The 26,306-nt window shown below is 42.8% G+C and overlaps 1 protein-coding gene across 3 annotated transcripts in view; it reads left to right on the top strand.

Annotated features, from left to right (window-relative positions):
- The window catches only part of LOC115475173 (zinc finger protein 184-like), a 94,111-nt gene extending 89,158 nt beyond the window's left edge, over positions 1-4,953 (top strand). The window contains exons 9-10 of one of the 3 annotated variants that reach the window (XR_003942961.1): positions 806-909; positions 4,368-4,448. Coding sequence is in view for 2 of the 3 variants with exons in the window: in XM_030210936.1 (XP_030066796.1) it covers positions 4,368-4,789 (422 nt within the window). In the remaining variant the exon portion in view is untranslated. Of the gene's footprint in view, positions 1-805; positions 977-4,367 lie in introns of those variants that run through there. The other 2 variants (XM_030210936.1, XM_030210938.1) reach the window with 2 other exon arrangements.
- The last annotated feature ends 21,353 nt before the right edge of the window (positions 4,954-26,306 follow it).

Below are 26,306 nucleotides of genomic sequence, written 5' to 3'. Positions count from 1 at the left end.
TACCAGTCCCAGTACAGATCCCTGCGGCACTCCATTGTTCACCCTCCTCCATTGAGAGAAATAACCCTACCCTCGTTTGTTTGTCCAATAACTTAATTCCTAATCCACACCAGAACCTTGCCTCCTATCCCATGACTCTTTAATTTTCTCAGGAGTCTCTCATGAGGAACTTTATCAAAAGATTTCTGAAAATCTAGATACACTAAATCAGCCGGTTCACCTTTATCCACATATTTATTCACACCTTCAAATAAATGAAGCAAATTGATGAGGCAAGACTTTGGCTGAATCCATGCTAACTCTATCCCATTAAACCATGTTTGTCTACGTGTTCTGTAATTTTATTCTTTATAATAGTTTCCACTATTTTGCCTGGCACAGACGTCAGTCTTACAGGTCTATAATTCCCCAGATCACCCCTAGAACTCACCGAAGCCCACTCCAGCTTCAGCCTCGATCCTTTAGATTGTCCATTTTTTAAATTGCCGACTCCTCACTCTGGAATTCTTTACCCCAAGAATTGTGAAGTATATCCCCTTACTTATGTTTTAGGAAACATTTGAAAGCCTATTTGCTTGAAAGAGCTTTTGAATGAGGCTTTTAAGGAAGAATATAAGGAAGAATATTGTATGCTTATGTCATAATTGAGATGGACAGAGTCTTAGCAGATTTTATATTTATTGTTTTGTTGTATTAATGAAAAAAAAAGATATTTTTATGTTACGTGAACAATATTATGTATGTAACATTGTAACCTGCTCAGAATAGTAGATGATGTGGGATAATAATTTCTTTAAATAAATAGATAAGATATAGATTCACTCTGAAGACAGTGTTTCCCAGTCTCCATCTGCTGGTAGGAGTTCATAAACCTGTGTCAGGAGGGACCAAAGGAAAGAAAATTATCAGGTAAGCTCTAGTTTGTCCATATACATTTGAATAAAATTATATTGGGATTTAGCTCACACCTTTTCAATAACACAGTAAATGTTGGCAGATAAAGACCTGTACTATCCATCCAGTCTACCCAGCAAGGTGGCCAGCATTGTATCTGGCACTCTGCACAGGTTCCACTTCTTCATGATTAAAAACTGGCATCATAAACATGGCCGTCAGCAGCATACCGCCTTGCCAATTCATATAGGCAGTTATATGTGCACTGACAATATTATATAAAATACACAAATTACAGTCAATGGCGATGAATTGATACACTTTTGTATTTCTTTGTGTGTGTAAAGTGTGCTTGGATGTATTTATTTAAAAAAAAAACCCAACTATGCAAAATGAAATATCTTGTAAAGTGGCAAGTGAAATTTTGATCATGAGATTCTCCTTCAGATGAGATGGTGGTCATTTTCTAAAAGTATTTGTATGATTTTAGTATGATGTTTGTACGTTTGGGAAGCTTGCCAGGTGCCCTTGGCCTGGATTGGCCGCTGTCGTGGACAGGATGCTGGGCTCGATGGACCCTTGGTCTTTTCCCAGTATGGCATTACTTATGTACTTATGGTGTCCCTATGTCTGTGTAAATCGTCATATAACTTTAGTCATGTTTTATTAGTAAAGCCAAGAAGAGGTGCCAAAAACCAGGAAAAGCTATTTTTTTCTGATCACATTTTCTTGGTACTTTTGTGCAATTGTGTAGTTGGTTTTTGCATATGAAATAAGTTTGGGAGAATATTCCTGAAGGAAGCTGGATTTGGTCAGTATTGATAGATTTCGCCTACTATATAATTGCAAATAGTGTTGCACTGTAGTACATTGAATGGAAAAGTTATAGCATCTTAAAGTATTTCTATGGTTTATACTATGTCCATATTAGTTGACATGGAAGGAATATTTGGTAAATTGTCAAATGAAGGATCATTCCTGAGTCTGAAGGCTAAGAGCACTCTCACAATTAAGCATTTTAGACCACCATAATTGCTTGTAGTGACAGAATAAATTTACCATCCCTTTTTCAAAGCCATGCAGCAATGCTGACACATCCCATTCACTGTGAATGGGCTGTGTCGGCATTACTGCACCAGCAGCCACTAGCGCGGCTTTGTAAAAGGGAGGGGTTTAGTGAGTATTTGACTTTTGAACTTTTAAAAATGTTTCATTTTACTAAAACAATGGTAAAGACATTTGTTTCAAGCAAGCAGACCTGTATATTTTGTACTAATTTTTTTGTAAAATTGTTTTGTAATAATTTTAAAATATTGTAATTTCTGGAAGATAGTGCTTAAAATGTTAGCTACTGAGTTGAACGTGTTGTGTTTTCTGTATATTTCAATTAAATAAACTTTTTGAAAAGGAAAGGAAAGTTCCAAATTTCTCAACATCTAAGCATTTGTTAAGTTTCTGTCCATAAATATATGTTTACTAGTAAAAAAAGGCCCCTTTCTGAAGACAAGAAAACGGGCCCTAGGCAGGCAATTCCCCCCCCCCCCCCCCCGCGCTACGGCCCCCCTCGACCCCCCCTTCCGTGAACCTGTCGACCCCCCCCCCCCCCCCCCCCCCCCGGCCCGCCGAAAACTGCCCCCCGCCGCCGTTGTGGACTACCTGTGCTGACGGGGGACCCAAACCCCCGAAAGCCGAAGTACTGTTGTGCCCTTCGTGTTGCTTCCTCAATAATCTTCTCTGCAAGTTTCTCTGCGTGCGTAAGAAATGAAATGAAACAAAGTGGTATGATTAAACTTATTATGGGCTTTAGCTGGTATCCCTGAAGACCTCTGTAAGTTAGATTCTGTCCTATATTTCCTCTTTTATTTATAATTTGAGTCTTTGTAGGTAGTGTTGCCTTTATTAACCAACATAAGTATAGTAAAAAAAATATTGTACTATATATGAGCTTTTGATATCCCATAAGTTCCAACTTTGATGTGACAGTCTATCATACTAGACTTGTCTAATTGTAGAAGCTCATGTATTGAAAGGTATATCGGGACTCATTTAAAAAAAAAAAAAAGAAAAGAAAAATGTCTCAAAAACGGCATAACGTGGCATTTGGATGTTTTTCTCTGAAAAATGTCCAAAACGTGATTTTGAAAACATAGATTTGAGACATTTTTCTCTGCAGTGCATCCAAATCACAAGGGGATGTGTTGGGGGATTTTGAGTGTTTTTCTGCCATAATGGAACAAAGCAAAAACATCCAGATCTAAAATTAGACATTTTGGTTTAGACCTGTTTATCATGCCTAAGTCTCAAAAGGTGCACTAAATGACGAGATGACCACTGGAGGAATTAAGATATGACCCCCTCCCCCATATACCCCCAGTAGTCACTGATCCTTCCCACCCTCCAAAGATGTGAAAGAAACAGTAGATATCAGCCTGTATGACAGATGTTAAGGCTAGTCCTGTTAGAGCAGCAAGCAGGTCCCTAGAGTAACCTAGCGGTTGGTGCAGGGCACTGTAGAGAAGGGGACCCGGGCCCATATCCCACTCTGGTACACTTGTGGTGGAAAGTGTGAGCCCTCCAATACCCACCAAAAGCCTATTGTACCTACGTATAGGTGACACCTGCAAGCATAAGGGCTATTGTAGTGGTGTACGGTTGGGTACAGTACATTTTTGGTGAGTTTTAGCAGGCTCACCATACAATATAAGGGGGTAATGGTGAGATGTGTACCTGGGACCTTTAATCAGAAGTCCACTGCAGTGCCCCACTGCGCTGGGATGTCTGTGTGACCAATCTACTAAGAATGCTGCCCCTCCCCCACCATACATCCCAATGTCTTGTTTTTGTGCGTTTTCCCACGGATTTTCTTTTTCAAAAAATGGTCCTAAAAGATAGACGCACTAAGTACAAAAACACAAATGTCCATTTTCAAAACAAAGTTGGACATTCTTCTGATTTGAAAATGGCGATGTTCACTACTGGACTTTTGGATGTTTTTCGCAAAATGTCCAAAATCTGATTTAGACATATTGAAAATGCCCGTTCACATGTCATAATCTACAAACAATCCAGTTTTTTCCAGTATAACAATATAACTAATGCAGCTATCAGAATTCTTCATATCTTTTTTGATTTTGATATTTCAAGCTCCAATGTAGTCCTTTATGCTGATGAGGGGAAAGGGAAATGGGACTTGATATACTGCCTTTCTGTGGTTTTTGCAACTACATTCAAAATGGTTTACGTGATATACAGGTACTTATTTGTACCTGGGGCAATGGAGGGTTAAGTGACTTGCCCAGAGTCACAAGGAGCTGGAGTGGGAAGCAAACCCAGTTCCCCAGGATCAAAGTCTGCTGCACTAACCACTAGGCTACTCCTCCACTTCATAAATATATATATATTTTTGTATATCAGTATGGAGTTGGAAAAGCCATGCAAAATTGTTTGTTTAAATTTTTCTTTTCTCTTTTTAGCTGAAATATCAATGAATTTTTTCCATTATTCTGATAAACAAAGAATCTGTGCTGGGCAGGATGGGCCAAAATGGAAAGAAAGAAGCCCTTCAAAAGGCAGACTGGATAAACCATCTTGGTGTGGCAAGGGCATCAGAAACTTAAAACGATCTCTTTTGGTACAGAAACCTCACAGTGGAGAGAGACTCTTTCAGTGTTCTAAATGTGAAAAGCGTTTCACAAGAAATTCAAATCTTGTTGCTCATCAGAGGACACACACAGGAGAAAGACCACATAAGTGCACTGAATGTGAATGGAGTTTCAGCCACAGATCCAATCTTTTTCGACATCAGCAAATCCATAGAAGAGAACAAAAGAAATGTTTAACAGTATCTCAGATTCTTAGATATACAAATGAGATGAACTATACATATGTACCCTAACTTGAAAATTGTTCTGCTTAAAATGTAGGCTCCCATGTATTTTTGAAAGTTCCGAAACGTGTGGCCAAGTCTTTGTAAAATTTTTATGTTTGCTCATAGGTTCTCAAACCTGTCTTATGTATTTGTTTGTAAAATACTTAGGGCCCTGTTTGCTAAGCAGCATTATTGACACGTTAACGTTTTTAACGTGCGTTAACCATGTAGGCGCCTACAATATCCCTATAGATGCCTACATGGTTAGCAAGCGTGCTAAGTGTAGGTGTGCTAAAAACACTAACACACCTTAGTAAGCAGCCTTAGAATGAGTATGCATGAGAAAAATTTACATATATTGAGTTTCCAATGTATGTAGATTTTATGTGGCTATCCTGAAAACCAGACAGATTTAGAAAACCCTGGTCTAATAAGTGATTACAACATACAAAGATTTCTACCATGAAGATGAAGATTAACAAAATGGACCCCCCCCCCACCACCACCACCACCACCATTCATCTAAATTAACTTTTAATGAAAATATACAGAACGTTTATTATTATACAAATGTAATAGATATTTATGTTTATGATATTTGTATTTTTTAAAATTATTTGTCATGTTTTGGACCAGATGTGTTGGCTTTGGTTCTAAATTTATATTTGATATTGTTCCGCACTGAATATTTGTGATGAATGTGAGTAGTCAAATGGAAATAAATCATAATAGAAGTATAATGTGCCATGATGCACTGGAGTATCTGCCAAAAGTATCATTTGATTGGTGGGACCACAAAATTGAAACTGGTAGAAAATGAACAAGCCACAGATCTCTCAGTCTTCAGGATATAGACTGACAAACATTTACCACACAATACACCTGATGATATTGTAGTTGTAAAGAAACAGGCTTTGCGATACCAGGAAACCAGTCATGTTGAAGACAACAGTTGAAGAAGATCATGAAACATCAAGACTTGAAGACTGAAGTCAAATGACTCTGGTGAAAACCTGCAGTTGTGGTCTGTGTAGTAATTGGTGCCCTTGGAGCAATATCGAAAGACCTGGAACAACATGTGAGCACAATGGGCATTGATAGAATCACCATCTGTCAACTACAGAAGGCTGTATTGCTTGGAACTGCCCATACCATGCATCAATAACTCTGAATATCCTAAGTTCTTGGGAAGGACTCAATATTTAGAGTACTAAACTAAGCCAAGAGCATCTGGCAGGTTATGTGATGCCACAAGATTAATAATAATATTTATCCTGGTGCTAATTTATTTATTTATTTTATTTTTGTTACATTTGTACCCCGCGCTTTCCCACTCATAGCAAGCTCAATGCGGCTTACATGGGGCAATGGAGGGTTAAGTGACTTGCCCAGAGTCACAAGGAGCTGCCTGTGCCTGAAGTGGGAATTGAACTCAGTTCCTCAGTTCCCAAGGACCAAAGTCCACCACCCTAACCACTAGGCCACTCCTCCACTCATAATACTAATTTTATGTATTCTTTGCTGAGCTTTAGGTATACCCAGATATATATTTAAAAACAAATCAGTTGTTTGACCTTCAAAGAAATGGTGAGAGCAGTCGATTGTTTTATTTGTTACTGGCCTTTCCTAAAAACTCCAGTGACCAGCTACAATAATTTGTCCAGATGTTCTAACATCACAGTTTTCCCCATTTATGAATGCAGCAAAGTCTTGTTCATTGTTTATTATATAAATACTTCTTCTAGTACCAAGAGCTACATTTGCACACTCTGTCCTCTTTTAAGATTGATTTTGCTTGCATGGTGTAACTATTCATAAATGTTAAAACACCACCACGGATTTGTAAGTTTCTTATTGTCAGTAGGCAACTGTTTAACTTATCCAATAACATTATTTGACACCGTGCTTTCCTTTCAGAGCAGGGATTTTTTCTGCATTGTGCATGTCATTTATATGCTAATGACTATCATATGAAATTGTTATCTAAACAGTCATTAAAATATGCATTCTCCGAGGACAAGCAGGCTGCTTGTTCTCACTGATGGGTGACGTCCACGGCAGCCCCCTCCAATCGGAAACTTCACTAGCAAAGGCCAGCCCTTGCGCGCCGATGCGCACCGCGCATGCGCGGCCGTCTTCCAGCCTGAACCAGCTCGTGTTCATCAGTCTTCTTTTGTCCGCGCTCGGGACGGTCGTGGTTTGCCGCCGTTTCGTGCCCCTCAAGTTGACCTCGCGCATCTTCGCGATTTTCGCTTAAAAAAAAAGAAAAGAGGAGACCTTTCCGGTCTTTATCCCTTTCCCGTGTTTCCAGCTTTTTCCCCGCGTAAGTTTCCTTTCGCTTTCGGGACCGGCCTATTTGGCCATCGATACGGGTTTTTTCTCCCTTCTTTTTGGTGCCTTTCGTCATCATCGCAAATTTTGATTTCGCCAGCATGATTTTTCCGCCCATGTCATCGAAGTCTTCCAGCGGCTTCAAGAAGTGCACCCAGTGCGCCCGGGTAATCTCGCTCACTGCTAGGCACGCTTTGTGTCTTCAGTGTCTGGGGGCTGGGCACCGCCTGCAGGCCTGCAGTCTTTGTGCTCTTTTGAAAAAGAGGACTCAGGTAGCGAGATTGGCCCAGTGGAACGCGTTGTTCTCGGGCTCTTCGACTACAACAGCCCAGGACGCATCGAGTGCATCGACAGCATCGAAGTCTTTGGCATCGACTGCATCGAGGCTTCTACCTCCTGCATCGTCGGTACCGAGGCATCGGAAGGCTGCGTCGACGTCAGTGGTACCGGGACCTCCGCTATTGCTGATGTCGTCGGACGGTGGTGCTATGTCTGGAGTGCAGGTGAGGGCTGTCCATTCCCCTGCTGGTGGCAGTGAGCCTTCGGGTGGGTCTCCCCCTGCCCTGAGGGCTCCTGCGGTACAGCCCCCCCGAGGAAGCGACGGTTGGATTCTACATCCTCCTCGTCGGTACCGGGAAGCTCCGGTGACATGCTTCGCTTGAAGAAGTCAAAGAAGCATCGTCACCGGTCTCCTTCCCGTCTTGGTACCGAGAGCTCTGGGTCACCGAGGCAGTCGGCACCCAGTAGGCATCGGCACCGGGAGGACCGCTCACCCTCTGTTCAGGAGGTGTCGATGCGCTCCCCCTTGGACAGCCCGGAACCGCCTCCACGCCCGGAACAGAGTCTGACATCGACACTTGCATCGGCTTCCCAGTCTTTCTCCACAGCCGCTCTGCACGAGAGTCTCTGGGCCGTTCTTCCAGACATTCTGGGAGAGCTGTTGCGCCCTTCTCCGGTACCGGGGGTGCTTGCGCCACCGGTACCGTCGAGTGAGGCGACGGCTGGCCCCTTGCCCGAGGTGAGGTCCCCGGTATCGGTACCGCATGCGGTACCGGCTACGGCCGCCTCCCAGGCAGACTCCCCGACGACGTCGGCGGAGGGAGCTTCGCCAGTGCTGGCGAGGGAGTCCACCTCTCGACGCTCCTACCGTGGCCGTGTTTCCACGGAGTCGAGTCGGGCACGGCTTCAGACACAGGTTCATGAACTTGTGTCTGATACCGATGGTGAGGCCTCGTGGGAGGAGGAGGAGGACATCAGATATTTCTCTGACGAGGAGTCTGATGGCCTTCCTTCTGATCCCACTTCCTCCCCTGAAAGGCAGCTTTCTCCTCCCGAGAGTCTGTCTTTCGCGGCCTTTGTCTGGGAGATGTCTACGGCCATCCCCTTCCCGGTGGTTGTGGAGGATGAGCCCAGGGCTGAAATGTTGAGCTCTTGGACTATCCTCCACCTAAGGAAGCGTCCACAGTACCCATGCATCATGTCCTAAAAAAGACATTGCTGGCGAACTGGACCAAGCCACTAACTAATCCCCACATTCCCAAGAAGATCGAATCCCAGTATCGGATCCATGGGGACCCAGAGCTGATGCGCACTCAGTTGCCTCACGACTCTGGTGTGGTGGATCTGGCCCTAAAGAAGGCTAAGAATTCTAGAGAGCATGCTTCGGTGCCCCCGGGCAAAGACTCCAGAACCTTAGTCTCCTTTGGGAGGAAGGCCTATCATTCCTTTATGCTCGTGGCCAAGATTCAGTCCTACCAGCTCTACACAAGCATCCATATGCGGAACAATGTGCGGCAGTTGGCGGGCTTGGTGGACAAGCTCCCTTCTGAGCAAGCCAAGCCGTTTCAGGAGGTGGTCAGGCAGCTGAAGGCGTGCAGAAAATTCCTGGCCAGAGGGGTATATGATACCTTTGATGTTGCGTCCAGGGCCGCTGCTCAAGGTGTGGTGATGCGCAGACTCTCATGGCTGCATGCTTCCTACCTGGAGAATAGGATCCAGCAGCGGATTGCGGACTCCCCTTGCCGAGCGGACAACATTTTTGGAGAAAAAGTCGAACAGGTGGTAGAACAGCTCCACCAGCGGGATAACGCTTTCGACAAATTCTCCCGCCGGCAGCCTTTAGCATCTACCTCCTCAGGTAGACGTTTTTATGGGGGAAGGAGGGCTGTTCCCTACTCTTCTGGTAAGCGTAGGTACAGTCCTCCCTCTCGCCAGCCTGCAGCCCAGGCTAAGCCCCAGTGCGCTCGCTCTCGTCAGCAACGTGCGCCTCAGCAAGGCCCCATGACTCCCCAGCAAAAGCAGGGGGCGAGCTTTTGACTGGCTCCAGCAGAGCATAGCCGACATCAACATGTCCGTGCCGGGCGATCTGCCGGTCGGGGGGAGGTTGAACGTTTTTCACCAAAGGTGGCCTCTTGTAACCTCCGACCGTTGGGTTCTTCAAATAGTCCGGCAAGGATACACCCTCAATTTGGCCTCGAAGCCTCCAAATTGCCCAACGGGAGCTCAGTCCTACAGCTTCCAGCACAAGCAGGTACTTGCAGAGGAACTCTCCGCCCTTCTGAGCGCCAATGCGGTCGAGCCCGTGCCATCCGGGCAAGAAGGGCTGGGATTCTATTCCAGGTACTTCCTTGTGGAAAAGAAAACAGGGGGGATGCGTCCCATCCTAGACCTAAGGGCCCTGAACAAATATCTGGTCAAGGAAAAGTTCAGGATGCTTTCCCTGGACACCCTTCTTCCCATGATTCAGGAAAACGATTGGCTATGCTCTCTGGACTTGAAGGACGCCTACACGCACATCCCGATATTGCCAGCTCACAGTCAGTATCTGCGATTTCAGCTGGGCACACGTCACTTCCAGTACTGTGTGCTACCCTTTGGGCTCGCCTCTGCGCCCAGAGTGTTCACGAAGTGCCTGGCTGTAGTAGCAGCAGCGCTTCGCAGGCTGGGAGTGCACGTGTTCCCTTATCTCGACGATTCGCTGGTAAAGAACACATCCGAGGCAGGAGCTCTACAGTCCATGCAGATGACTATTTGACTCCTGGAGCTACTGGGGTTTGTGATAAATTACCCAAAGTCCCATCTTCTCCCAGTGCAGAGACTCGAATTCATAGGAGCTCTACTGGATTCTCGGACGGCTCGTGCCTATCTTCCGGAGACAAGGGCCAACAATCTGCTGTCCCTCGTCTCCCGGGTACGAGCGTCCCAGCAGATCACAGCTCGGCAGATGTTGAGATTGCTTGGCCACATGGCCTCCACAGTTCATGTGACTCCCATGGCTCGTCTTCACATGCGATCTGCTCAATGGACCCTAGCTTCCCAGTGGTTTCAGGCTGCTGGGGATCTAGAGGACGTGATCCACCTGTCCACGAGTTTTCTCAAATCCCTGTACTGGTGGACGATTCAGTCCAATTTGACTCTGGGACGCCCTTTCCAAATTCCTCAGCCACAAAAAGTGCTGACTACGGATGCGTCTCTCCTGGGGTGGGGAGCTCATGTCGATGGGCTTCACACCCAGGGAAGCTGGTCCCTCCAGGAACGCGATCTGCAGATCAATCTCCTGGAGTTACGAGTGGTCTGGAACGCTCTGAAGGCTTTCAGAGATCGGCTGTCCCATCAAATTATCCAAATTCAGACAGACAGCCAGGTTGCCATGTATTATATCAACAAGCAGGGGGGCACCGGATCTCGCCCCCTGTGTCAGGAAGCCGTCAGCATGTGGCTGTGGGCTCGCCGTCGAGGCATGTTGCTCCAGGCCACATATCTGGCAGGCGTAAACAACAGTCTGGCTGACAGGTTGAGCAGGATTATGCAACCTCACGAGTGGTCGCTCAACTGCAGAGTAGTGCGCCGGATCTTCCAGGTGTGGGGCACCCCCTTGGTAGATCTCTTGGCATCTCGAGCCAACCACAAGGTCCCTCAATTCTGTTCCAGACTTCAGGCCCATGGCCGACTGGCATCGGATGCCTTCCTCCTGGATTGGGGGGAAGGCCTGCTGTATGCTTATCGTCCCATACCTCTGGTGGGGAAGACTTTGTTGAAACTCAAGCAAGACCGAGGCACCATGATTCTGATTGCTCCTTTTTGGCCGCGTCAGATCTGGTTCCCTCTTCTTCTGGAGTTGTCCTCCGAAGAACCGTGGGGATTGGAGTGTTTTCCGACCCTCATCACCCAGAACGAGGGAGCGCTTCTGCAGCCCAACCTCCAGTCTCTGGCTCTCATGGCCTGGATGTTGAGAGCGTAGACTTTGGGTCTGTCGGAGGGTGTCTCCCGTGTCTTGCTTGCTTCCAGAAAAGATTCCACTAAGAGGAGTTACTTCTTTTTATGGAGGAAGTTTGCCGTCTGGTGTGACAGCAAGGCCTTAGATCCTCGCTCCTGTCCTACACAGACCCTGCTTGAATACCTTCTGCACTTGTCTGAGTCTGGTCTCAAGACCAACTCTGTAAGGGTTCACCTTAGCGCAATCAGTGCATACCATTACCGTGTGGATGGTAAGCCGATCTCAGGACAGCCTTTAGTTGTTTGCTTCATGAGAGGTTTGCTTTTGTCAAAGCCCCCCGTCAAACCTCCTACAGTGTCATGGGATCTCAATGTCGTTCTCACCCAGCTGATGAAACCTCCTTTTGAGCCACTGAACTCCTGCAATCTGAAGTACTTGACCTGGAAGGTCATTTTCTTGGTGGCAATTACTTCAGCTTGTAGAGTCAGTGAGCTTCAGGCCCTGGTAGCCCAGGCCCCTTACACCAGATTTCATCATAATAGAGTAGTCCTCCGCACTCACCCTAAGTTCTTGCCGAAGGTAGTATCGGAGTTCCATCTGAACCAGTCAATTGTCTTGCCAACATTCTTTCCCCGTCCTCATTCCTGCCCTGCTGAACGTCAGCTGCACACATTGGACTGCAAAAGAGCATTGGCCTTCTATCTGGAGCGGACACAGCCCAACAGACAGTCCACCCAATTGTTTGCTTCTTTTGATCACAACAGGAGGGGAGTGGCTGTGGGAAAACGCACCATTTCAAATTGGCTAGCAGATTGCATTTCCTTCACTTACGCCCAGGCTGGGCTGGCTCTTGAGGGTCATGTCACGGCTCATAGTGTTAGAGCCATGGCAGCGTCAGTGGCCCATTTGAAGTCAGCCACTATTGAAGAGATTTGTAAGGCTGCGATGTGGTCATCTGTCCACACATTCACATCTCATTACTGCCTGCAGCAGGATACCCGACGCGACAGTCGGTTCGGGCAGTCAGTGCTTCAGAATCTGTTCGGGGTTTAGAATCCAACTCCACCCCCCTAGGCCCATGTTTATTCTGTTCCAGGCTACACACTCAGTTACTTGGATGAGTTGTTAGGTCAATCTCAGTTATGTCCTCGCCGTTGCGAGGCCCAATTAACCATGTTTGTTGTTTTGAGTGAGCCTGAGGGCTAGGGATACCCCATCAGTGAGAACAAGCAGCCTGCTTGTCCTCGGAGAAAGCAAATGCTACATACCTGTAGAAGGTATTCTCTGAGGACAGCAGGCTGATTGTTCTCACAAACCCGCCCGCCTCCCCTTTGGAGTTGTGTCTTCCCTTGTCTTTGTCTTGCTACATACGGGACTGACGAATACGAGCCGGTTCGGGCGGGAAGACGGCCGCGCATGCGCGGTGCGCATCGGCACGCGGGGGCTAGCAAAGGCCTGTGCTAGTGAAGTTTCCGATTGGAGGGGGCTGCCGTGGACGTCACCCATCAGTGAGAACAATCAGCCTGCTGTCCTCGGAGAATACCTTCTACAGGTATGTAGCATTCGCTTTATGTATAAAGTTGTTTGTTGTAGTGCCTTCCAAATTATGTGGAAGGGATTGATGTCATCTGTAGGCATAATCCCAGACTAACATTTGGCAGCTTGGTCCCTGCAGCCCTTCCTGTCTTGATCCATACTCTATGTAGCTCCTCAGGGATGGGTTCCCCAAGCCAGCAGCCCTCCAAGGCTTTGGGGTTTATCACTTGTTACCCTTCCACATCTACAACATTCATGGGGATCTGCAGGGTCCAGAGGAGACAGTCCACCTCTGGACTTTGAGCAACCCACTTGGAGGCTAGAATAACAAGAATGTTCAGGTCTAGCTCTCAGGTGGCTAAGCACAAAATATCCAGCATTGTGGATGGCATGGGCAACCCCATCTCTTGTTCTTTCAGAACCTTCCACATTGTACAGCTCCAGTGAGGTCACAGGGGTTCCTGTGGTTTAGCTGAGGCCTCCACCTTCTCAGGAGTATAGGCACTGTGGCTGCCCTCCTTGGCGACGGACAGGACCCCTCTCTGGGCTGCACCACCTCCGCCTCCATGGTACGCTTCCTTTGGCTCCAGCCACAGATGTGTTCCAGACTGCTGTCTGACAAAGAAGAAAATGCGGTGGGGTGTGGTCCCTTGGCTCCTCACCAAGGGAGGGGAGGGGACAGTCACAGAGGAGACGGGAATTATGCGGTTGCTAGCAATACTAAGTGTCAAATAGGAATACACAAAAGGCTCTCACAAATTTTGTTGAATAGCTATGCATGTACCAGCATTAAATATTGTCCATCACCCACATAACTTTCAGGCAGGAGCCTGAATGTTCCTCTGTTCTTCCCTCATACCCCACCCCTTGAACAAGAGCAAGTCCCCACATACTCCCACGCCTTGAACAAGAGCAAATCCCCTCCTGAGCTCTTCCAAGAACCCTACTGCCACCCCACCCCCCAAAAAAATATTAAGCTCCCCCTCCTAAAGACTCCCTCTGACAAACCAAGAGGCTCCCTTAGGGAAAACTTAGAGAGAGTGGTTGTCTAGGAGAAAAAATTAAATTGCTCTTACTAAAACCTACTCTGAGTGCAAAGTGACAGCTATAACCTCCAGTTGAAGCACAGAAAACAGCCTAATTAAATTAAAAACGAGGGGTCAAATTTATGCCACAAGATTTTGTAGATCCAAAGTCAGTAACTGCAGAATAAGCATAAAATGTTTGAAATAATAAAAAACAAAAACAAGCAAACTTAACCTTGATAAAAGAAAGACTAGCAACAGCAAAAGAATTTTAGATAACAATAATTAAACTGTGTTAAGTTTTAATCCCACCTAAGCACCAAGCAGAAAGGAATAAAAATGTCTATACTAGTATGCTGCTTCTTTTTTTTTCCTTCCTGATTTTGACTGTAAGAATACTGATATTCTCACCACACCTTATAAGATGCCTTCATTTGCATACCTAAGGAATGTGAGCATATGTTAAGGTGACCATCATGAGAAAGTGTAGGCCATCCAAGGCATTCTGCATTTTAAGTGCGCTCCGTAACCTTCCCTGGCTAACCCTGTATCAAGGATACTTGACGCTTGATACTACTTAGAGAGCTAAAAGGGCAATTCTATAACCGGGTGTGCACTTTATTTATTTTTTTATTGAATTTAAACATTTACAAGCTATACACTTGATTCCAGCAATATAGAGCTAATGTTTTCCAAATAGAATAATTAACAAAACAAGAAAAAAAAAGTATAAACAAATTTCAAAAATACTACAGTAGAGGAGTGTGGTAGCCGTGTTAGTCCACTCTTAAGGTTATCAATAGAAATCAAACAAAATAAAACATGGAAAAGAAAATAAGATGATACCTTTTTTATTGGACATAACTTAATACATTTCATCAAAAAATACTACAGGTATTACCTAAAGTAAATATAGCTCTACCTCAGACCACTAATAACAATAGAGGGCTAAAGGAAAAAAATAGGAGAAAAAAAAAAGCATTTGTTACAGGAATTATGGCCTGGTCGTTAGCACGTTGTTCCTCTTAATTCAACCTACAATAGAAATTATCTGGTTAACCTTTTCTGATCCAAAGAAAATTTGAGTTGATCAGGCTCAAGGAAGACATATTTGTTATTCAAATAGTAAACAATACATTTACAAGGGAATACCAACATAAACTTTGCTCCTATAGCTTTAGTTTCTTCCCTTAAAACTAAAAACAATTTTTGTCTATCTTGAGTCGTCTTAGTCACATCGGGGTATATCCATATCCTAGCCCCGCAGAAAAGAGTCAAAGCATTTTTAAAGTACATTTTCATCAAAGAATTCAAATCTTGTTCGAAGATAAATGAGACTAAGACTGAACTTCGAGTCTTTATATCTGAAAGTGACTGTTCTAATATTGCCGAAATATCCAAAGATTCTTTCTCTTGTTCTCCTATATGAAGAGCTACATTTTTCTTATCTTCCACTGGTTTTGTCGGATTTGGCAAATAATATATCTTATTAATTGGAGGCAACAGGGAAGGTGAATAATGCAGTATTTCTGTAAGGTATTTCTTGAAGAGTTCAGAGACAGAAATTCCTGAAACAACCGGAAAATTCAGTATTCTCAAATTCAGTCTCCTATTGTAATTTTCAATCAGATCTATTTTGCGATTTATTATTATATTGTCTTTAATCACTGCTGTTGTCGTTGTTTTCAAATTTGTAAGATCTGACTGAACTTGAAGAATTTGAGATGTCAAGTCACTTTTCAATTGTTCAAAAGCAGTAGTTAACAAATCAAGTTTACTCACTATTGAAGCAGTTTCTAAGGCTGTCTTCCTTGAAGCCGTCGTCAGTTCTTGCATCGCTTCCCAAATCAGTTCCAGCGTCACCACCTGGGGAACCTTCCGTTCCAAGCTGGTTGTCTCAGCTTCTCGAGGCGTGCCACCGCCAAACGAGGAGTCATTATTACCGCATTCCGGTTTCCCTGGCTCCTCCAGCTCACCCTTCTCAAAAGCTGGCCGCGGTGGAGGGTTATGTTTCAAGCCCTTGGGGCGTCGATGCTCCTCCATCGGCTTCCCCTGCAGGGATTACCACGCCAACTTCCGGTGCTCTACTCACTGTGAATCGGTCTATCGTTAGCTGTACCGGTGTAGACGTAAGACTCATCGACGGTTGAGTTCTTACCAACCCTTTTCTCTTGGTATGTGGCATTATTTCTTATTAGATAAATTGAAGAAACAGAGAGACCAGCTAAACGCGATCAGGTCACTCACGAGTCGCGACCGCCATTTTGACACGCCCCCCCCCCTTCCCGGGTGCCCACTTTACATGCATTTTGCATACACAAAATTACAGAATGCTAGCACATTTGTATGTAAGTGTACACTTACCCGAGAAATTGCTAGCAGGGCTCCTAAGGGCTGTTCTGTAAATGGTATGTAAGTTTCATAGCGCATAATTGAAGGCGGGCGGCATACACAGGGGCATAGCTCAGACAAGCAATAGGCAGGGCTGCCACTTACATGTATAGCTTAGAGAATAATTCGTTGCTAGCTTTTTTTCTAAATTCTCAGTATAACTTTATTTAAGTAGTACAGCTGACACAATACAGACACATTTCTGGCGTCGCTCTTGATGTCTGCTTTGGAGCTTTTATACGATAGTGTGAGCAGGAGTTCTTTTTTCAAATTACGTGCATTTGCAGTTTGGTGTTGAGAAGTGAGTGTGAGGTAAGAAAAGAGGGCAGTTTTACTTTCAAGCTGCTGTTTCTCCACTTTCTTTCGTTCATTTTTTAGACACTTTTTCTCAGACAGTTCTTTTTGTTCTTTCCAATATGCAGAAAGATATCGTTTTAGCGTACAGAACGCTTTGTTTTGTTTTTACTATTGGCAACAGACAGTAAAGGCCTTGTTTACTAAGCCGCGTTATAGGCGCGTTAACATTTTTAATGCGTGTTAACCATGTATGCACATTAACTGTTTACGCACCTACAATATCCTTATAGGCGCCTACAAAATTAGTGCATGCACTAATTGTAGGCATGTTAAAAACGCTAACACGCCTTAGTAAACAGAGCCCTAAGTGTTTATACACTTGCACAGGCATTTTTAAACTTTTTCATATTAATAGTACAATCTTGGTTTGATATACACATTTTTACTGGAATTTTCAATCTATATCTTCTTATTTTCTCGGTCTTGGGCCAATACTGTAGATAAAATAGTGAAGTTTTGGTTTTTCATATTTACATTTATTTACGGCAAAAAAGCGAGTTATACTAACACTTCTAATTTAGATACTTAGCTCACATTCACGGTTATGTTTTAGTTTCACTTGAGCACTAAAGATGCAGTATACATAGTTTTTAACAATCTCCTCTAAATATCCATTACTCTTTGTATGGTGCACGCATTTTAGCAGACACTCCATGAGACTGCTAATGCTATAACACAAGTTACGTTTCTTTTTATAACTCTATTAGCCAATTGGTTTTCATGTCACCTCCTTGACAATTATTTTTTCTGATGTATCTCTTGCCAGTTGCTTTAAGTGGATGATACAGTCCAATATCCTTGAGAATTTTACTGCCAACAACCCAGAAGATATGTGTTTGTTTATTTTATCATTATAGCTTATTAAAAAGTTGTTATGCTCAAATTCCAATATAATTTGTACATTATGTTTGTTTTTATTTTTATAAATGATGTCAAAAATTGCCCACTATGATATATATATATATACAGCACTCTCACGATTCATTAATCAATATCAGACTAATACCACTGTATATTACTTCTCATATATAGTCCTTCTTATAATAGACCTCAGAGGTGTTGTTGATGTGAATTTCCACTTTGATGTAGTAAAACATCCAGAAATCAAACCTATGTGCCTCTCGTCATTGGTCAAACATCTATCATTTTTTTATATTTTACTTTTAAATTTTTAACTTTTTGAATAGAAAAATTTCTTTGTACTTAGCTTTAAATAAAGCTTCAAATCATTGAGATTTCTACCACTCCAAGGGCTCACACCGACACGTGTTTCGCCATCAGGCTTTTTCAAGGCTGCATGCCCCTAGAAAAATAATTATAATATTTACCTTAATGTAATACATTTTGTATATATCATAACCATTCAACAACGGATCTGTTACCTTACTCTCTCATGTCTGAGTAGGTTTCCTTAATCGCAAGCCTCCAATATGGCCGCGGCATTTTTTCTTTCTTTAAATAAAATCAAGTGACTCGACCAACCAATCACAGTTACTTTCAATGATGACACTACTACAGCAATGTTTGCCATTCAATTTCCCTACTCAATCCATAAGGCTCGACTGATTTTAATTTAAATATCCAATTCTGTTCTTTATAATTTAAAATGGATTCTATGTTACCCCCTAATTCATTAGGTATAACTATGTCAATAATTCTCCATCTCAAATCCATGTGTGTATGTTGTTTTTCCATCCAATGATGGACGATAGGAGCTTCGATTGATTGTGTGTTGATTTTTGACTTATGTTCATTCAATCTGATTCTTATAGGTCTACTGCTTCTCCCAACATATATTTTATCACATGGACACTGAATGATGTATACTGCATTTCTCGTGTTGCAGTCGGTTTTATGTTGCGCTTTGATCTTGTATTTATTCGTAGGGGCTATCCAACAATTACCTACTATAGATAAGGGGCACCACTGACATGTGCCACAACTTCCATGGCCAATGCCATTGGATATATTCCTACAGGTAAATTGATGTTTAACAAGTTCTCCCACATTCTTCCCCCTTTGTAGGGCTGTAATCGGATGTTCCTTAAACCTGTCATTTAATTGTAAGACATGCCAATGTCTATGTATGGCTTCAGTCAATGCTCCCGAAGCTTGAGAATAGGGCAATACACATACAGGTTTATCATTGTTGATGGGGCGCTTATATTGTAGCAACAGAGATCTATTTGCATATTTAGCGCGTAAATAAGCTTTTCTGATTATTTTTTTAGGATAGCCACGAGCTCCTATCGTCCATCATTGGATGGAAAAACAACATACACACATGGATTTGAGATGGAGAATTATTGACATAGTTATACCTAATGAATTAGGGGGTAACATAGAATCCATTTTAAATTATAAAGAACAGAATTGGATATTTAAATTAAAATCAGTCGAGCCTTATGGATTGAGTAGGGAAATTGAATGGCAAACATTGCTGTAGTAGTGTCATTATTGAAAGTAACTGTGATTGGCTGGTCGAGTCACCTGATTTTATTTAAAGAAAGAAAAAATGCCGCGGCCATATTGGAGGCTTGCGATTAAGGAAACCTACTCAGACATGAGAGAGTAAGGTAACAGATCCGTTGTTGAATGGTTATGATATATACAAAATGTATTACATTAAGGTAAATATAATTATTTTTCTAGGGGCATGCAGCCTTGAAAAAGCCTGATGGCGAAACACGTGTCGGTGTGAGCCCTTGGAGTGGTAGAAATCTCAATGATTTGAAGCTTTATTTAAAGCTAAGTACAAAGAAATTTTTCTATTCAAAAAGTTAAAAATTTAAAAGTAAAATATAAAAAAATGATAGATGTTTGACCAATGACAAGAGGCACATAGGTTTGATTTCTGGATGTTTTACTACATCAAAGTGGAAATTCACATCAACAACACCTCTGAGGTCTATTATAAGAAGGACTATATATGAGAAGTAATATACAGTGGTATTAGTCTGATATTGATTAATGTTTTTATTTTTATGTCATATTCATGTATGTTAACTATAATTTGCAGATATACAATCTTGTAATTTTAATATGTGATTTTTAAGATAATTTTTTATATGTTTTATTTTTTTTATATCTCTTTATTGTCATTTTCAAGAATATACAACATGTTATTTCTTGATTAAGAAAATCAGTTTACAAAAAAATTTCAAAAAAGAAGAAAAGAAAAAGAAGTCAGAAAAATTTCCTAGAACTTGTATTAGACCACAAAATGATTGGGGTAGAAGCAATTATTAACTCAGGAGATGAGATTTCGCTTTTCATATATTTTAACAAGCAATGCTTAGCAATATATCCACTTTAATTAATATCTAAATCTTAACCCATTAAACTTAGGCAAAAAACAAAACTGTGTGCCTCCAACATGCATTATACTACCTTTTTCTGATCAATAAATTTTTTAAAATGTTCAGACACAAAAACACAATATTTTACTCCCAAGTATTTTACATTACATTTGCAAGGGTAATTCAGATTAAATGAGGCACCCAAAGCCAATGTAGCTGCTCGTAATGCAAGAAATTCTTTTCTTCTTGCTTGAGTCTCTTTAGTCACGTCTGGGAAAACCCAGATTTTTCCACCATAAAATGGAACTTGTACATTTTTCAAAACCATTTTTCTTACAGCTTCCAAATCTTGATAAAAAACAAATTAAACTAATAATGTTTGTCTTTCTATAGTTGTAGATAAAGAAGCTTCCAACAGTTCTGAAACATTCAAATTTCCTTGTATTTGTGAAGAATTTTGTATCTCTTCTTTAGATGGTCTTGTTGGCAAATAGTATATTTTATTCAAATATGGTATATTTTCTGACGCAAATTTTAAATTCTCAATTAAATACCTTTTAAATATCTCAAGTATGGTATATACTGGAGTACGTGGAAAAGTTAGCAACCGAAGGTTTAGTCTCCTTCTGTAGTTTTCAAAGTATTCTAGTTTGTTGTGAATCACCATATTGTCTTTTATCAAATTTTTATGAATTTCTTTTATGAAATTTCTGAGAATTTAAGATTTTCTTCTGTTAAATGATTTAGCTTTGCAGATACCTCATTTTTCATAGAAGAAAAGTCTAACGATAAAGTCTGAACATTACTCACAAGCGTTTCAATCTTGCTTGTTGAGAGCACCCACCGCCTGAAGAGTCTCCCAGATGGTCTCAAGGGTAACTGCTGCAAAGGAGACTTTAGATATCTCAGGCCTCAAAGCCAATATTGGGCTACTCTGCACCTCCGATGTAGGGAGAGCCTTGGCTGATTATCTGATTTTGGGTCCCAGATAGGTAACTCCTCCTCCGTTTTTGCGGGTTGGGGCAACCTCCTTACTGACGCTCTCAGCCGGTTGCAGCAGTGGAAAGAACGTCGGAGGGGATAATGAAACATCCTGCTCCAAGAACTCGGCTTCTCCTTGAGCCACGAGTTCAGCGGGGCCTCCGACCGCTACTAGAGTGGATCTCGCAATGAAACTATCAAGAGTCTGCTGGGTAGGAGTCGGCGTCAGGGTAGGCTGGGTCCCAACTCGGGCGGAACCTTTCCGCTTCGTAAGTGGTATTATTAAACACTTCAAATGTAGAAAAATTGTAAAGAAGAAAACGAAGAGAAAGGGTAAACCCAGGAAACTCAGGAGAGTCAATCGCGGAGTGCTGTTAGTGCCACCATCTTGCTCCGCCCCCTTCCGGAAGTCTCTTTTTATATGTTTTATACTTTTTTACTGTTGTGCATAGTGGGCATTCCCAGATAACTGTGCCATGATGTTGTGAATAATTTTTTATATCTACATGTTTATTTCTTTGTTTTTATATTTATTCTTATTTAATTGTTTTATGTTTCTGTGAATAGACTCCTGAGGCAAGCCTTATTGGCCGAAACACAGCTGTGTTGAGACTTGGTTGTTGTGCAATAAATTCATAGACCCTTTGAAGCATTGTCTATTCATTTTTGAGTCTTCGCTGTTTTTCCTGAGTGTGGTTTAGACTGCGAGGACTTGTTTCTTCTGTGTGTACATCAGTTAGTCTTCAAATATCCCATGATATTGAAGCACATGCCAAAAGTTACAGATAATCTGACAAATCTGAATTTTCAGAGAAAACAAACTGCAGTAAAACAACCATCATAAAGTCAGCAGACATTCCAAGGAAACATAAAAGGTATCATCAGGAAAAAATAAACTTCCTTCCTCCCAACCTCCCCTCCCATCCCCCTTATGATTGTAAGACTGTTCCACATTCTCAGACAAGAGGAAAAAAAACAGAAGGATGTCACATAGTTCAAATGGTATTATAGCTCTTTAAAGGAGCCAATATAGTGAAGAATCTGTCAAATTATCCTACCCATTCTGCCATATTCGCTTCATATTCTAATGTCAGAGTGAGTCCCACCAAAAGTGGCTGTTAGTTGTCTTCCATATTTCCATGATCGTACTATTGCCTGTATAGCTATCCCAGACATAATCACCAATAAATGATCCCGCTAATCAGTCAGCAATGTGCCAACCTCCAAATGTACAAAAATAACTCCAGCATAACATAGAGGAGATGGGATTCCCTGCACTCTGTGAGTTTCCTGCCATATGGTTTGCCAGGAAGGATAGACAACTGGACAAGAAAACAGAAGGTGGTCTAATGTGCCGACAGCCAATATGCAATTCCAGCATCTATTTGAAATTTCTGTGTATCCTATGACATTTAAGTGGTGTCCGTAAGACTTTGTGGGCAACAAAGATTATCTCAATAATGCTGATGCTGTACCCTTTTAGCCCAAAAAGATTGCCAAAGATCTGGTGATATGTCCGTATTTGTCTCTATGCACCAGAAAGGGTGCAAATCCTCTAAAGGTTTTTCTTTCTGCAGTAGGCCTAGAGTCTTATACCAGCTAGAGGCTTCATGGCCATGTTGGCTGAAAGTGAAACATAAAGTGGGCAGGCTAGCTTGCTCTTGTAAGTCACTGAGGTTTGGCTGCCATTGGAGTATTGTGTGATGAAATTGCATCCACTTTAAGAATTATGAAAAGTCTTATAGTTCCACAAAGGTCAGTAGCTTACCAGCTTGTAAAACATCCTTCTCAATCCCTGCTTGTGCCCAAGAGCCCCATAGAACACTAACTTTGTCCATTGCAAAGCAGGGGGTTGTACCATAGCGACCATCTTAATGAATGTCTGGTTGATGTTGGGAGTTTATCATCAATATATGTCAGGACTCTCAAGGTAGAGTGAAAAATAGAATTGCCTCTAAGCTTCTTAGGCAAGCAGGTCCCCAACAGGGATTTTAAGTATAAGGGTTCCACCATGGCACTCTCGAAGCACAACCAAGTCAATGTTGTGCTCCATAGCATAGGAGCCAACCTTTCAAAATTATTGGGTGTGCTAAGCCCAATGGAAATAACCCCTCCCTGGACACTTACAAGCGATTTTCTCAATGCTGAGAGTGCTCACGCACCCACAACACCCACCCACCGAGTCAGCTCCTATGCTCCATAGATCAGGCATTAACCAATACATTCCTGGACTTATATGCAAAGTGATAGTCCTGGAATCAGAGAAAATTCATTCCACCCAGCAGGGGCAGACTGACCATTGGGACAATAGGGCAGTGTTGGAGGGCCCACAGCAGTAGGGGGCCCACTCTCCTTTAGCTTCCACCTAGTTTAATCATTTTTGATAATTAGGGGCCTGTGATGTTTAGTGCCTGGGAGCCCAGATCATTGTCAGTCTGCCCCTGCCACCCAGATCCTTAGGCTTTTTCAATTTTGTTAGAGCGATACATGGTGGTTTCTCACTCCAGAAGAAATTTACGAGAATCCTGTTTATCTTTTTGTAAAAGCTGGAAGTAAACAAAAAAAGGGAGCATGTTCATATTATACATGACTACTGGAGCGATAATCATTTTAATCATTTCTATCCTCCCCCACCAGGATATATATAGTGAGGATCACTTATTACATATGTCTCTGACCCACTGAAGCATCTGGGATTCATTTGTCATAATAGTGGACTGTATATCTGATGGAATATTGGCCGGGACCCGCATAAGCTCTGGCGGCCAGGTTATCCACAATTAGCCCCAGATATATTCAGTGCTGATGCCTGGACATGGCCCAGCACCAAGTATTCAGGGCTAATTTAGCCAGCAACAGCCAGTATTAAAAAAAAAAAAAAAAAACACTGAGCACCTCCATAGCTTTGGACCTGATGCTGAAGAAGTCCATTCCTGGGTTTCACATAAGCATGCATATTGAAAATTGCATACCTCCAACAAACAGTGATGTTCTGATCTGAGTGCTGTAGGTAGTCATAAAGTTGCAGTAATGTAGCTACAGTTAGGTGTACTTCATGATTAAGGGCTTTGTATACCAACAAGATCTTATATGGTATACAATAATTAATAGGTAGCCAATGTAATTCTTCAAGTAGTGGAGCAATAGAATCAAAATAATTTCCATCCATCAGTACTCTAGCTGCTGAATTCTGGACTATTTGTCAAGATCTCAATGCTGATTTGGGGAGTCCTAGCAATAAGCCATTATAAAAATCAAAATGAGGACTATGAAAGCATGGTATACTGTACATATATTCTCAAAGCTCAAGGATCATTTTAATTAATGCAGCATTTTTAATTTTAAAAATACTGTTTTGACTATTTTAACAATATGCTCTCTCATTGTTAAATGAGAGTCTGCACCTAAATTTCAAATGGAACCGGAGACTGTTAATAAATGATTATTGAAAATTATCTTCTCAGGCAGCTTGAAAGCTGGAGATCCTCAAAGAAACATAGTAACAGTTTTATCCATATAAAAGCACAATTTATTAGCATGGATACTCCCACCGCATGTAACCAGTTCATACAAATACATTCATACGTGTATTTTGGAAAGACTCTACATCAGCAGATCCTGTTTGAACATACCTTCTGAAATTGATCTGGACGCCTCAATCCTAGTGGGTCTTTTACCAAGCCGCTCTAGCATTTTTAGCTCGTGCTAAAAATCAGCATGCACTAAACACTGAGACGCCCATCGGAATTTAATGGGCGTCTCAGCATTTAGCCAAGTTGATTTTTAGTGTGAGCTAAAAATGCTAGCAGGACTTTGTTAAAGACCCCCTAGTCTATACATTCTTTCTAAAATCCACCTCCATGTATGTTACAAGATATAGAAAAAATGCAATGTATATATGAGGGAAATGTACATGTGTTGTGAAGAAGATAAATCTTACAGACAGGACTGGACTGACATTTTACAGAAAGAGACCGCAAGACGTACTGCTATAGTTTCCTTTACTTTAGCCAAATATCAAGAATATTAATTTTCAGAGAAGCCAACTTAGAGGGTATTTTACTAAGGTGCGCTAGCGTTTTTAGCTCATGCTAAAAATCAACTGGCGCTAAAGGCGGATTCTATGCATGGCACCTGGACAATCCATGCGGAAATCATTTTCGTCTAAGCTTATTCTATAAGATTTAGGCACGGTATATAGAATACACTTAATTTATATCCCAGCATCCATTTACACCAGTGAAAATGTGATGTAAATCCCTGCACATAGATTTACATGGACTGGGTCATATTCTATAACAATGCACGTAAATTTGGGAATGCCTACGAAATGCCTATTTCCCTGCCTATAACCACACTCCTTTTTGGATGTGCGCATTAGAATTTAGGCACATTGAATTACAGCATACACGTGGAGGGGCATAATCGAACCGGGCGCCCAGGTTTTCCTGAGGACGTCCCGGCGAAGGAGCAGCGAAACCCATATTATCGAAAACAAGATGGGCGGGCATCTTTTGGTTCGATAATACGGTTGGGGACGCCCCAATCTCAACATTTAGGTCGACCTTAGAGATGGTCGTTCGTGGTTTTCAGCAATAATGGAAACTGAGGACGCCCATCTCAGAAACAACCAACTCCAAGCCCTTTGGTCATGGGAGGAGCCAGCATTTGTAGTGCACTGGTCTCCCTCACATGCCAGGACACCAACCGGTCACCCTAGGGGGCACTGCAGTGGACTTCATAAATTGCTCCCAGCTGCATAGCTCCCTTACCTTGGGTGCTGAGCCCCCCCAAAACCCACTACCCACAACTGTACAACACTACCATAGCCCTAAGGGGTGAAGGGGCACCTACTTGTGGGTACAGTGGGTTTTGAAGGGCTCACATTTACCACCACCACAAGTGTAAGGTAGGGGGGTGGGCCTGGGTCCGCCTGCCTGAAGTGCACTGCACCCACTAAAACTGCTCCAGGGACCTGCATACTGCTGTCAGAGAGCTGGGTATGACATTTGAGGCTGGCATAGAGGCTGGCAAAAATATTTAAAAAGCTTTTTTGAGGGTAGGAGGGGGTTAGTGACCACTGGGGGAGTAAGGGGAGGTCATCCCCAATTCCCTCCGGTGGTCATGTTGTCATTTTGGGCACCTTTTTGTGGCTTGGTCGCAAAAAAAAAATGGACCAAGTAAAGTCGGCCAAGTGCTCGTCAGGGACACCCTTCTTTTTTCCATTATCGGCCGAAGATGCCCATGTGTTAAGCACACCCCAGTCCCGCCTTCGCTATGCTTCCGACACCCCCCCCCCCCCCCCCCCCCCCCCCCCCCCCCGGGAACTTTGGTTGTCCCTGTGACGGAAAGCAGTTGAGGGCGCCCAAAATTGGCTTTCAATTATGTCGATTTGGGTGACCCTGGGA

Source organism: Microcaecilia unicolor, chromosome 7 (assembly GCF_901765095.1).
Source record: "Microcaecilia unicolor chromosome 7, aMicUni1.1, whole genome shotgun sequence".
Lineage (NCBI taxonomy): Eukaryota > Metazoa > Chordata > Amphibia > Gymnophiona > Siphonopidae > Microcaecilia > Microcaecilia unicolor.
The sequence above is the reverse complement of the archived record's forward strand: the minus strand, read 5'-3'. Positions and strand labels throughout refer to the sequence as shown.